We start from the raw sequence: 13,034 nt of genomic DNA on the forward strand, positions 1-13,034 counted from the left end.
CCTACTTAAAGTAGACCTGTTGAAGTCAAGTGGATGTGTTTGTTTTGCAGGCCAGGTACTATACAAAAATTATATGTAAAGTTCCCATAATTTTTGTTCTATGCATTTTTTTGTATGCAGATTATGTGATATCTTTTCTTTGTGATTGTAAATTGTCACCAAATCAGTGGTATAATACAGTGATATGGTAGCCAAAAAAAAAAAGTTTTAGTTTTCAGGAATAGTTTAATATGCTATTTTTGATTTTTATAGCTGTACACAGGACAATTCTTTCTCTCATATAAAATTAAAACCTGACAAGTTAAGATCATTGGACGAGGGCATGCACTATGCCATGCACTATGCTACGGCTGTCAAGCTCGCCACGTCACGTTGACGTCATGTGACTTTTGTGACATCTTTCCTATTAGCGCAGCTGGGGTGGGCACGGCCTGTGCGTGACGCATCTGGCCTGTGGGCCACCAGTTTGGCACCCCTACACTATACAATTTTTAGATGAATGCATACAACGCATATCTTCTCCTAGTATGCTACTACAATTGTATTTGTTTAGGATGGTTTATTGTGAGAAAGTTTGGGAAATCTGCTAAGATTCATTTTAATTTGTACATATATAGTTAAATATTCTTTTTTTTAAAAAAAACCATTGCAATAAAACTAGCAATCTAGTAACTAATTGCAATAAAATGCAACATATTTTTTAAAAGAAATACAAATACTTTATACTAGACTCTATAGAGATGAAGAATAGTGAGAGGGTAATAATGTTGCTCCTACTCAATTTTCCTCCCAAACCTTAAATCTTTAAATTAGGGCTATGCAAAAGTCTTCAGAAGAGCTGTTTCAAGGCATACAGAACACCTGTGAAATGCCTCTTTTCAAATCAGTAAGGCAACCTTTTATGTACAAGATGCAGAGCCACGAGCAACCGAGCTAGCCTTTCAAAAGAGATGGCTGCTTTAACAACTCAAAAGAAGAGTTTCACTGATACTCACGTACAGTTGGGGTGAAATGCTCCTAGTTCGGACCAGATCACCTGATCTGGTAGCGATGGTGGCGGGTGGTTCGGAGAACCGGTAGCAAAAATCCCTCCCCCCCACATGCCCAGCTGAGCCGCACGATCATCAGAGGTTTTTTTTTTAACTTGTAAAAGCATTTTTTCTACAACCTCTTTGGCCGAAGAGGTTGTAAAAAATTGCTTTTAAAAGGCTCTGGTGATCCCAGCTGAGTTGCCTGATTGTCAAAGGCTTTTTTTTCTTTTAAAGTAAAAAAAATGCTTTTAAAAGAAAACAAAAGCCTCTGACGATCAGGCAACTCAGCTGGGATCTTCGGAGCCTTTTAAAAGCATTTTTTTACAACCTCTTTGGCTGAAGAGGTTGTAGAAAAAATGCTTTTAAAAGTAAAAAAAAAAAAGTTGGCCACACCCACCCAGTCACATTAAACCCCCCCAAGCCACGCCCACAAATTTTACATTTCACCACTGTATACAGTACATAAGGAGTGGCCTCTTTGGAAGGTTCTGCAGAGTCTTCATCTTTATGCTTCTGGTCAGTTGCTAGTACTATAGTCCTGAAAAAACAGGAAGGAGGAAACTGGCCACATTTCTAACTTCCACATCTTAATACAGTCTGCTGATCTGTTTATTTTTATGTGTGCGCTTTTATTTGCACCTCAGGTACTTGCAGTAGGGCAAGAGTTGAGTAGTATCTCTTATGGGACTATATTGTTTGAAACCTAGTCTCTGTCAGTCAGAGCATGGCAACATGTTCATTTAAAATCTAGGAAGGTCGATTTTAATAGAATTATAGTTAGGGGATAATTGTAGGATTATTACAAAAAACTTCCTAATAATAAAAGCAGCTTAGCAGTAGAAATAGTTGCTTGGAAGTAGGCTTTCCTTTACTGGACACGTTCAGATGGAGGCTATACAGTCAGCTGTTTAGGACGCTTTCGTTTGGATTCATACATTGAGCAGGGTTTAGATTCAGGGGCTTAAATGGCTCTTCCAACTCTTTTGATTCTATGATCTCATGGGCTGTGCCATCATCCTTATGAACAGGTGTTCAAGGTGGAACTTAAGTGTTGTCACCCTTTGTCTCTTATGACTTGGAACATTTTAGCTGGGTTTTTTTTTTCTGGTACTGGATTTATCAATGCATTTTATATACATAGTAGGCTCAGATCTTTGTTAGCATGTCTTTCATCTCAGAGACTCAAGGGGGGATTCATACTGTCCCGTATCCTGTTGCTTTGCAATTAATCTCCCCCCTCCTCTTTTGAATAGTGTCTCTACTCTTTCAATAAACTTTTGGCAAGATACACACCCTGCCTAAAAAAAGGACTTCAGAGTGACATAATTCTTGGGATAAGAAAAAAGATTGGTTAGTATGACAGGAAAAAATGTTGCATTCAGCTAGTAATGTCACATAATTATATGAAAATACCGAGACATTCCAGATATCTCTTTTATAGGTACATATCAGTTGTCGGCTTCAAATTTTTTTACTACCAGTTCTGTGGGTGTGGCTTGGTGGGCGTGGCGTGGCTTGGTGGGCATGGCTTGGTGGGTGTGACAGAGGAAGGATACGGTAAAATCTCCATTCCCTCCCCAATCCAGGGGAAAGTTACCGCAAAATCCCCATTTCCTTCCGATCAGCTGGGACTTGGGAGGCAGAAAATAGATGATGGTGGGGCCAGTCACAATTTTTACCACTGGTTCTCCGAACTACTCAAAATTTTCGCTACCGATTCTCCAGAACTGGTCAGAACCTGCTGAAACCCACCTCTGGTACATATGTGGATAGTTCTCAGTTTATGAATATAATCGAACCACTGATTACAGTTGCAACTTGTGATTGTGGTCAAGTGGGTCACCATGTGATCCAACCCAGTTTTATGATCTTTTCTGTGGCAGTCGTTAAGCAAATCCATTTTTTACTATGCTGAAAACCTAAAGTAAATGCTGATTTTCAACCAAAATGGAATTTGTGGTTATGTGACCATAGGATGCTGCAAATGGCTATAAATGCAAGCCAGTAGCCAAGCACTTGACTGAGGGTGGGGGTGGGGAGCTGGCCATCAGAATTTTGGAACTGGGTCACAAGTACTTTTTTTGAGGGCGGATGCATCAGAACTTTGAACGGTCACTAAGCAACAGGTTATAAGTCAAGGACTACCTGTATTCACTGGATGAAGTCATTTTCTCTTAGCCCAACCCACCTCATAGGATTGTTGTGGGAATATTAGGAGAAGGAAGAAGTATTAGGTTCTTATAGGAATTTGTAAACTCCTACCAGATGAATTGGATAGAAGCTGGTATAGCTTCTTGGGGCATATCAGAGAGCCAGCTTCAAGGTCAGAGAGAGAGATTCTTGAGAGATTTGGGATACTGATCCTATCATCTATCAGCATGGCCAAGAGGGCTAATAAACATTTGGGTTGAAAGCATTCGATGGTCAGATCATTAGGAAAGATGGCCAAATTGATATTTCATTAAATATATGCTTGTTAGACTTAAAGATGAAAGACAACGTTACTAAAATTGTTTTCCTGGCTGGAAAGCATGTTTTGATGACAGAGATTTTGTGTCAGCTGCTCTTTAAATAGATGCACAAGATTTAAATGATTTCTGTTTATCACTGGGTATATGATTATATAATGACCATTGTACATTGAGCATTGAGAGAAAGACCAGAGTTATAAAACAAGATTATCATTAATGGAATGTTATATCATGTTTCAAACTTGCCTACAAAGGTTCTAAGTAGATGGAGTTATATAACTGTTCTCAGAACCAGTCCAAGTTTGATTTTATAATTCAAAGGACATTCAATATTGTCAAAGACTTTTAAAACACTTAGGTAAGATCATGCTCTTCCTCAGCAAATAGGATTTTTCAATCCTATAGTCAAGCAAATTATCTTGCCAATAAAATATGCAATTGAGGGCCAGTTTGGTAAATAAGGAGTCTGTGATTTCTAGGCTTCACTTAGGTACAAAAGTAGCTGGGTGACTGAGCCAGGCCCAGGCCCCTTTCTCTCAGCCCAATTTACATCATAGCATTGTTGTGGAAAAAATAGGAGGAGGCAGGAGTATTAGGTATATTTGCCACCTTCAATTATCTATAAACAAAGGCAGGATAATTATGTTGTAAGTATATGATGTTGCTTCTCTCCATTGTTCAAAATGTCCTCCTAGCTTCTGAAAAAGAGATTGTGCAATAGAATGCACAACTGATAAAAGTTGGAATTCCGTCCCTTCTGCAAGGAGTAATGATGTAATAGTATGCAAAATATTCCATTTTGTGTTTTGGGCAGTACTCTGACCTTATTAGAAATATTCTGGAATTTTTCTGATATTCCAGAAGGGTATTGAGTTCAAAAAACCCATTTCCTATTCAACCTGCTTGCTTCAGTTTAAAAAAGTGCTGTTCTGAGTTTGAAATAAGTATTTTAAGATTGAAATTCTTCCAGAATAGTGTATCATTAGAACACTTCAATTAAATGTAGAATAATCAATTTCAAACTCCACAAACTGTCAACTTCAAGTATGAAATATTTTGCATTCAAAATGTGTCGGACACTTTAGCAGTTTTCCATGTGTAAATCCTGTCCAAGCAAGACTCTTTATCTGTTCAAGCACATTCAGATCTCAATGTATTTGTTGTTTTGGGAACTGGGATTATTTTAGTTAGTTAATAACCAACTTCATTTTTCTTGCATTGTCATGCAATAGTTTTGCCTATTGAGGACTACCTGTATAAGCACACTAGGCTTATACCGGTAGTCCTCAATTTATAGTAGTGACAATTATAAAACTCATTGATTACATTAAGATCACTATGGATGCAGTTCTGGCAAAAACTGGAAGTTAATAATCAAAATCATAAATCATAGCTTCATTTTTTCCCCATTTCATCCAAAAAGTCTAGTAGGGGTTTCCAGTCAGCCATAAATGTAGATCTTGTTTTCTTTCTAATCACAATTTTTTTTTCTTTCTAGTTGAAGCTTTGTATCAAAATACATATCCTGAATATCTCCAGTACATTTACCTGGTTGCACCAATATCACTTATGATGCTAAACCCCTTGGGGTTTATCTTCTGTGAAATCCAGAAATCAAAAGACAATCAGAATCTCTCTCATAGCAAAATGAAGATCATAGGACTCGGGCTTCTTCACGTGTTGCAGAATCCAATTGTGTTTATGGTCTTCATAGGAATTATCTCCAATTACATCCTTAAACAAAAGATTCCTGTATATTTGGAAAACTTCCTTGACAGTCTTGCCAATTCATTTTCTGGCTCGGCTCTTTTTTACCTGGGTCTCACCATGGTTGGCCAAATAAAGAAATTAACAAGAGGTACATTTGTTGCACTGATTCTTCTCATCACAGCTAAATTGTAAGTTTTTTTCCTTGTGTTTCTTTATGTTTGGAAACTAAATCTCAAATACTTTGTCATGAACTAAAAAAATAATTTCTAATGAGTGACCCACACCATTTTCTTTTATATTATGAAAAATTGGTGGCCCATTTCTATTATGATTGCATTATAGGAATTTAAAATTATTAGATGGCAAGAGTCTTTAAATACTTTGTGCTTCAATGCTGCAAAATAGTGCTCTTAAAAATGCAGGTAGTCCTTGACTTATGACCATAATTGAGCCCCAAATTTCTGTTGCTAAGTAAGACAGTTGTTAAGTGAGTTTTGCCCCATTTTATAGTATTTCTTGCCACAGTTGTTAAACGAATCACTGAAGTTGTTAAGTTAGTAACATGGTTGTTAAGTAAATCGGGCTTCCCTGTTGACTTTTCCTGTCAGAATGTCGCAAAAGATGATCACATGACCCTAGGACTGCAATCATCATAAACATATGTCAGTTGAAAGCATCCTAATTTTTACCATGGCGATTCTATAACAGTCATAAGTGTGAAAAACGGTCATAAGTCTTTTTTTCCAGTGCTGTTGTAACTTTAAATAGTCACTTAATGAATGGTTGTAAGTCAAGGACTATCTGCATTATATTTAGAATTAAGTCTAAATGTTGACCTGCATAGAGAAGACTCACTGAAAAATAATTTTTAATTTAGGGCCCTAAATTTCCAATTGAGTAACTTATTTTTCCGTCTTTATTCTAGGCTGTTGATGCCCCTTCTATGCAGGGAAATGGTGGAGCTATTAGACAACAGCCAGAGTTTGGTCAACCATACCAGTTTATCCAACTATGCATTTCTCTATGGAGTCTTTCCAACAGCTCCGGGTGTGGCTATATTTGCAACACAGTTTAACATGGAAGTAGAAGTTGTATGTCTCTTAAATATTTCCTTTTCCACATAATTACAGGTGGTCCTTGACTTATGACTGGTTGCTTTAACAACCATTTGAAATTACAATGAGCCTGGAACAGGTGCTTTCCAACTCGTAAAGAACTTCTGGCTGTTGTAAAAGGCCATGCCACACCACTCTCATACCCTGCGGTGGCATGTCTGCATTTGGGATGCTTGGCAAGTTGCTTACGTTTATGACTGGATACAGCATCCCATGGTTATGTGACTGCAATTCATAACTTTTTTTTGCTGGTTTCTAGCAAAAAAAACCCCACCCATTTGGATGAATAGGTTCACATGACCATAGCATTTTCTTAATGACTGTAGCCTACACACAAAAAATGTCATAAATTGGGTGCCTCACAACCAGCATGACTTACAATCTGGTCCCAATTGCAGTTATAAGTCAACTATCTGTTATTTCTTTTTGCAAGTTTTACTGGCTTCTTCAAGTTGAGGAAAAATTATAGCAATCTTAATTATTTAGAAAATAATTAAATATGCTAATGAATATTTCAGAAGTTTCATGCATCTGTTTTGATGTTCATTTTTGGAATTAACTGGGTAACGAATAAAAGAAAGTTGATACCTTTCAATCTAAATTTGCACTTTTCCGTTTAACTTCAATTGCAGTTAATTTTGCTTGAGTGAATCAGATTCATGAGTTGATTCATATTAAAATACTTAACTCTGGAGACAAAAAGTTCTTAAATAGGAGTATTTTTTTAAAAAAATCCAGAGGCTTTGTCTATGCTTTATATTGAATTTCACTTTGGAGAGAGAAAAAGAGAGAGAAATCATGATATAACATTCCTTATTGGTTAAACTACTACTTCTGAGTTTATTTGTGAAGAAGAAAACGTCCATTGGAATAGGCTGCTATTACTTTATGCATTCCCATCCCTGTGTTCTCTGGCTATTAATCACACTGTGACAATACCTATTTAAGCAGATGTAGTGTAAGTCATTTTATTATAGGCAACTTTCAGATTTTGACCTCAAAGATTTCAAAGCAAGTATTTTTTTTAAATGAATCCGCTGATAAATCTCCCAAAGTATAATGTTTTCACTTGAGATTATCAGATTATTAAGCATTTTGTCATGAAAGGCAGAAATATATATTTTCTGGCCATGAATTGTTTGGTAATAGTGCTAATGCTAATGTCATTGTTGCTTTTCTTAGATGCAGAATTTTTGTGAGTCCTGAAACAATGCATAGCTATTGAAAGCTGTAATGCTTAATCTTGATATCCAATGAAAAATACGCCAGGATAATTTTTAAAGAAATTAAAAGCCACCAGAAACAGAAGCCGCCAGAAATCTCTATTTCAGATGGCACAATCTTCACTTTAATGTTTTGGTAGCTTTTTAGGCCAGGAAAAGAAATAAATAACGGTAACCATTTCTCAAGATTTCAGGAACATCTGTACTTTCTCTGTTTCGTATTAAATTAAGGAGACATGTAATGCATGTATGGATAATCCTCAATTTAACAATCATTTGTTTAGTGACCAAAGTTGCAACAGCACTTTGTGACTGTTTTGTGAAAAAAGTGACTGACTTACTGATCCTTGCACTTACAGCGATTGCAATTGGCTTCTGACAAGCAAAGTCAGTGAGGGAAGATGGATTCTTTTGATTACTGTATGATTCACTTAAGAATCACAGGGAATCACTTAACAGTCATGGTAAAAATGTCATAAAATTGGGCACATCTCAATTAGGTAACTCAGCAACAGAAATTCTGATCCCAATGGTGGTCGTAAGTCAAGGAGTACTTGTAAAAATACTGTCCAAGTAAAATAAATGGGAGAATGAAAATGTCTTCATAATCAGCCTGTGCAATAATGGTTTTGTTCAGCAGACTAATATGCTAACCTCTGTAGTAACTCAGAAAGAGGAAGCTGGTATAGAGAATAAACAATGTATTAGAAAATATACCTGTTTGTTGGGCATGTAATAAAGTATGGAAATGTGCAGTTACTTTGATTTGTCTCAGTTATCCTTTTTATTAGTTTATAATATAAAATACAAACACAAATGATAGGAAAAATAGGGGAAGGAAAGGGGAAGGGAAAAGTCTAGAAAAGAAGGGAAAAAGAAAGAAAAGGCATTGACTTCCCTTCGGTGCAGTAGAATAAGATAGTAACATCAAACCTCAACTTTTTACTTTTATTTAATAGCATAAACTACCCATTTCTATAACAAATCTATCAAACTGGAAAAACCCAAAATCAGTGTTTCATTTTTTTCCCCACCTCAAGCACAAAGTTCATAAGCGATTTCCAGGAAGAAAAAAAAGTAATTGTGTTTTTTTCTTTTATCAGAACAATCAATTTAGTCATCTCTGCTAACTCCATCAACTTTTGCAGCCATTTGTCCATTGTGGAAATTGAAGTATCCTTCCATTTTTGTGCATAAAGTAATCTTGCTGCTGTCAACATATATAAAATCAAAGTTCCAAATTTTTTTTCCAAGTCTTTTTCCAATAAACTCAAAAGAAAAGTTTGTTTTTTTCTTTATATTCACTTTAAGAATCTTCTGTATTAGAATATAAACCCTGCTCCAATATTTCACTGCTTTATCACATGTCCCACATATAGTTAATTTGATTTGTGATTGCAGATAACTTCTGGAATGGTGATCAGTACTTTCGTGTCTGCCCCCATCCTGTATGTTTCCGCATGGCTATTGACCATTCCCTCTATGGATCCCGACAGACTGTCAGCAGCAATTCAGAACGTTAGTTTTGATATTAGTATTGTTAGTCTGGTCTCTTTGGTGAGTATCACGTTAATCAGAACTGTGCTATTCTGTGTTTAGAAGATGGGGAGGAAAATAAAAAATTGATTCTAATAGTCCCGTTTAAAACAGGTTCTACAGCAGTGGTTCTTAAACTGGGGTTAATTTGGGCATATCCTGGGCATAATGGACCAAATTGCTTTATTGTGCGTTGGAGATGCAGTTTGGATTAAATTATTTTTAAATATGTACAGTACAGAATTGTGCCACTGGTTTCTATTTTAGTCTGTTGCCTGAAGAGAAGCCGAGTAACAGGAACTAGCTATCTCAATTATGTTGTCAGCCATTTAAGTTAGTCCAGGCCAAAGAATAGTCATGGCAAGAATCATTATCTTATTGCTTATAGGATACATTTGCAGAATCTTGCAAGCCTGTTCAAAACCATCATTGTCCTTTTTTTCAGAGCAATATAATGAGGCTGCAGCTGTTTCTGAATCTCTTTCTCACGCTTTCTACTTTGCAAACATTTCCCCTCCCTCTTCTTTCAAAGACCACAAATAATTTTGGGTTTTTTTTGTACAGATATGGGGATTAATGTGTTTGAAAAGGAGAGGGGAGGTTCGGATTCTTTCAGCCTTTGGCCTCAGAAGCTCATTGGTTGATTTTGAACCAATCATTCTCTCTCATTCAGGGCTGAACTACTTCACCAGATTATTGTCGTGGGGGGGAAAAATAGCAGGGAATGCAGTATACATTGTCTTGAACTCCTCGTGAAATGGAATATATAAGCCAATGAATAAGTCATATATAAGACTTTGAAGAATATTAACAAAGCTAATCATGATGATAAATTATTACCATAGATTTTGGTTTGCTTGTTTTTTAATAATCGTCAACCATTCATGCTGCATTTCTGTTACGTTATGCATCATCCTGGTCTTTATGAGAAGAAAATTAAACCTCATTATTGAATGTGACAAAGCATCCTGGTTAGGAGGCAGCAAAGGCAGAAGCTTAAAAAGAAGAGAAATTGAAGAGGGGTATTTTTTTCCTTTTCTGTTCAACAGCTTTTTGAAAGAAGCTCTTCTCTTGCACCCACAAATGGTCTTCTGTCTAATGTGACTGAGAACTCAACAGATGAATCTTCAAGATTCCTGACTTTTTTGGAGGGGGGGAATCCTGTGTTTTACAATAGAATAAGGTCAATTCCACTCAGACCAGTGGTGGGATTTTACCGGTTCGGACCAGTTCAGCCGAACCGGTAGTTCCCACTTCCTGCCAAGAATGAACCGGTTCTCTGTTGCTTTGAAAGTGGGCCCGCCCGCCCCCAGGTTATTCTGAACTTTTTCTGCTTCTGAAGCCCAGCTGATTAGGGGCAGCAGATTGAATTGGCCCTCCTCAGCTGTTTTCCTTGCTCCTTTCCTTGTTTGCAACGTGGAAGTTCAGTTTTATGGAAACTGCGCGTGTGCATGCAGCTCAGAGAACCGGTTGTTCATCCGGTAGGATCCCATCCCATCCCTGACTCAAACCCTTTCCCAGTTAAGCAGTCACTTGTCTTACTAAGGAACAAGTTGTATGCTATTTCACTAACAGGTGACAAACAAGCATGTCCAGATTATTAAATAAGAAGCTTATTTGGCCAAGGGAAAAAAGAGAAGTCAATGTTTGTTCTCCTACCGCTTTTTTCCCCTCCTTAGGGTTTTCAATTTTTTGGGGTGAAGATTGTTGCCTGGGGCTAAAATTTAAAACCTTGAACTCTTTATCAAGCTAGTGGAAGTCATCTTGCAGAGATGAAGAGCTAGGGCTTTGAAACTCTGGAGGTATAGTACAGTGTCTTCGTTTTTAAGGGTTTGATAATTAGCTAGCTTAGAAAAAATGAGAATGCCAACACAAAGAGGAGACTGATTTTTAGCTCCATTCTAAAGATACCTGAGCCCATTACAGAAATACCACTAATGCCAAGGAAAATCCCTTAGCAGAAATTGCCCAAAGTATTTGAATGTCACTGAAAAGAAAACATGGATGGGATATTTTATAATTATTTAGGAGAAGTGAAAGTCTTACATTGTGTTCATTCTGTGTTTCAGATCTGGTCCCTCGGGGTTATTCTCTTGAGTAAAAAATACAAGCAGCTTCCTCATATGCTTACAACTAACTTACTCATTGCTCAGGTCAGTGAAATGGAGAATGATATCCCTAAATATTTCTTTTCCCCCAAGAATGCTTGTTTTGTTTTTTGCAGACAGCATTATTTTTTTCACAGAAGGTACACAATGCAAGCACTCTGCTCAAGCAGGTTTGGACTTTGTTATTGCCTTTGAATTATATATGTTTTATATTGGGTGCATGTTGGAAGAATGTGTGATACTACTTTGCTGTTTTTAAAACAAAAGCGGCTATTTTTAAAACAAAAGCAACATTCACAAAATGTTGTGAATAAAACTAAACATTAAGCTATATGTAAGTGTAATGCCTGATATTGACTCTTCTGTAATATAAATTCAGAGTCTAGATCAATGGAAATGAGAGCGTTCATTACAAAGCATAAGTTATAGACTGCAGTTGAAGGATCAAATCAGGAAAAACTTAAGCAGATGCAACACAAAAGAGCCAATGGGGAATTTCCATTCCAATTGGATTGAATTCACTGTATTTTGCTTTTTTCATACTACTGCCAATTTTCCTTGACTGAAAATGCAACATTTAAATTTAGGCGTTTTCTTTTTGGAATTTTAGTGCTAATTGAGAAAGAAGTTTTGTTTTTAATACTATGGACTATTAAAAAAATAGAAGCAAGTTATATAATTCAATTCTGATATGGAAACTATAGACTCCAAAACACAGGCAGCATTGTGAGAAAGCATCTCGCCCTCTGCCTTGGAGGTATCTTCCCTTACCTTGGTGCAGGAAGACATGCCTCTTCTAAAATCTTGTAGAGTTAGTCGTTTTACTGTATGAGAGATTTTAGTTAAAATTTCTTCAGTTACATGTCATTCATGAAATATACACTAAACACAACTGCTTTGATTTCTTTTAGTGTGTGGCCTGTGTTGGAATGGTAATGTGGAATTTCACCATTGAGAAGAAAAGCATCTTTGTGCAGATTCTTGTGTTCATTGTCCTGTACTGTGCCCTTTATAGTGCTTTTCTGTGGACAGGTAAGTAGAAATTTCTGGCCTATAAAGCAATATATGTTTTGTTTGATGGCTTAATGCTAAAGAGACAATGCTTGGAGATTACCGTATTTTTCAGAGTAGCTGAAGACGCACCTTCAGCTAAAGAGGGTGAATATCTGGGTGCGTCTTATACTTTTGTGCATAAGAGCACAAAAGTGCCTACCGTTACTGTCCTATTGTTTCCTTTCATTATATCAAATTAATATAGTTATTGCATACTTTTGCTCATATATATGCTTATATGATACGTAGTTATTTTATGCTGATGCTTGTGTATACTGTTGTGACAAAATAAAAAAAAATAAAAAATAAAAAATGTAGCCCCGCCCAGCTTCTCAAGGTTTCAGAGGTTGAAAAAAGCATCAGAAAAGAAGCCCCCAAACAGAGCTTCAGAGGCTTTTTTTCTGAAGCTGTTTCAGAGGTTTTCAGAGGCATAAAAAAATTTTTTTTTTCTGAAACGGAATTTCAGAAGTTTCAGAGGCAGAAAAAAAAGCAAGGCACAGAGCTCACAACCAAGGAACCTGTTGCTAAAATTCACCTTTGGAACAGCTGATTGGCGGTATTCCCGGAGGGAGATCCACCTGCCAATCAGCATTTTTCTTATTTTCTTCCCCAAAAACTAAGGTATAGTTGTATACCTTATACTCCAAAAAATACGGTACCCTATGTTCCTAAAGCATAAACTTTAACACCAGTTTACATCCATTTAATTCTCTTTGCCTATTAAACAGTTACCACTGAATCAGCTTCCACCTTTCTATCCATTCCTAAAAACTCCTATAAAAGTCGT

The 13,034-nt window shown here is 36.6% G+C and overlaps 1 protein-coding gene across 4 annotated transcripts in view; it reads left to right on the forward strand.

Moving 5' to 3' along the window:
• GPR155 (G protein-coupled receptor 155) overlaps window positions 1-13,034 on the forward strand; it is a 36,492-nt gene that overhangs the window by 4,958 nt on the left and 18,500 nt on the right. For all 4 annotated transcript variants that reach the window (XM_058190256.1, XM_058190264.1, XM_058190273.1 and 1 more), the window contains exons 3-7: window positions 5,001-5,400; window positions 6,138-6,303; window positions 8,952-9,107; window positions 11,156-11,239; window positions 12,106-12,226. In XM_058190256.1, coding sequence (XP_058046239.1) covers window positions 5,001-5,400; window positions 6,138-6,303; window positions 8,952-9,107; window positions 11,156-11,239; window positions 12,106-12,226 — 927 coding nt within the window. The remainder of the gene's footprint in view (window positions 1-5,000; window positions 5,401-6,137; window positions 6,304-8,951; window positions 9,108-11,155; window positions 11,240-12,105; window positions 12,227-13,034) is intronic.

Source organism: Ahaetulla prasina, chromosome 1 (assembly GCF_028640845.1).
Source record: "Ahaetulla prasina isolate Xishuangbanna chromosome 1, ASM2864084v1, whole genome shotgun sequence".
Taxonomy (NCBI): domain Eukaryota; kingdom Metazoa; phylum Chordata; class Lepidosauria; order Squamata; family Colubridae; genus Ahaetulla; species Ahaetulla prasina.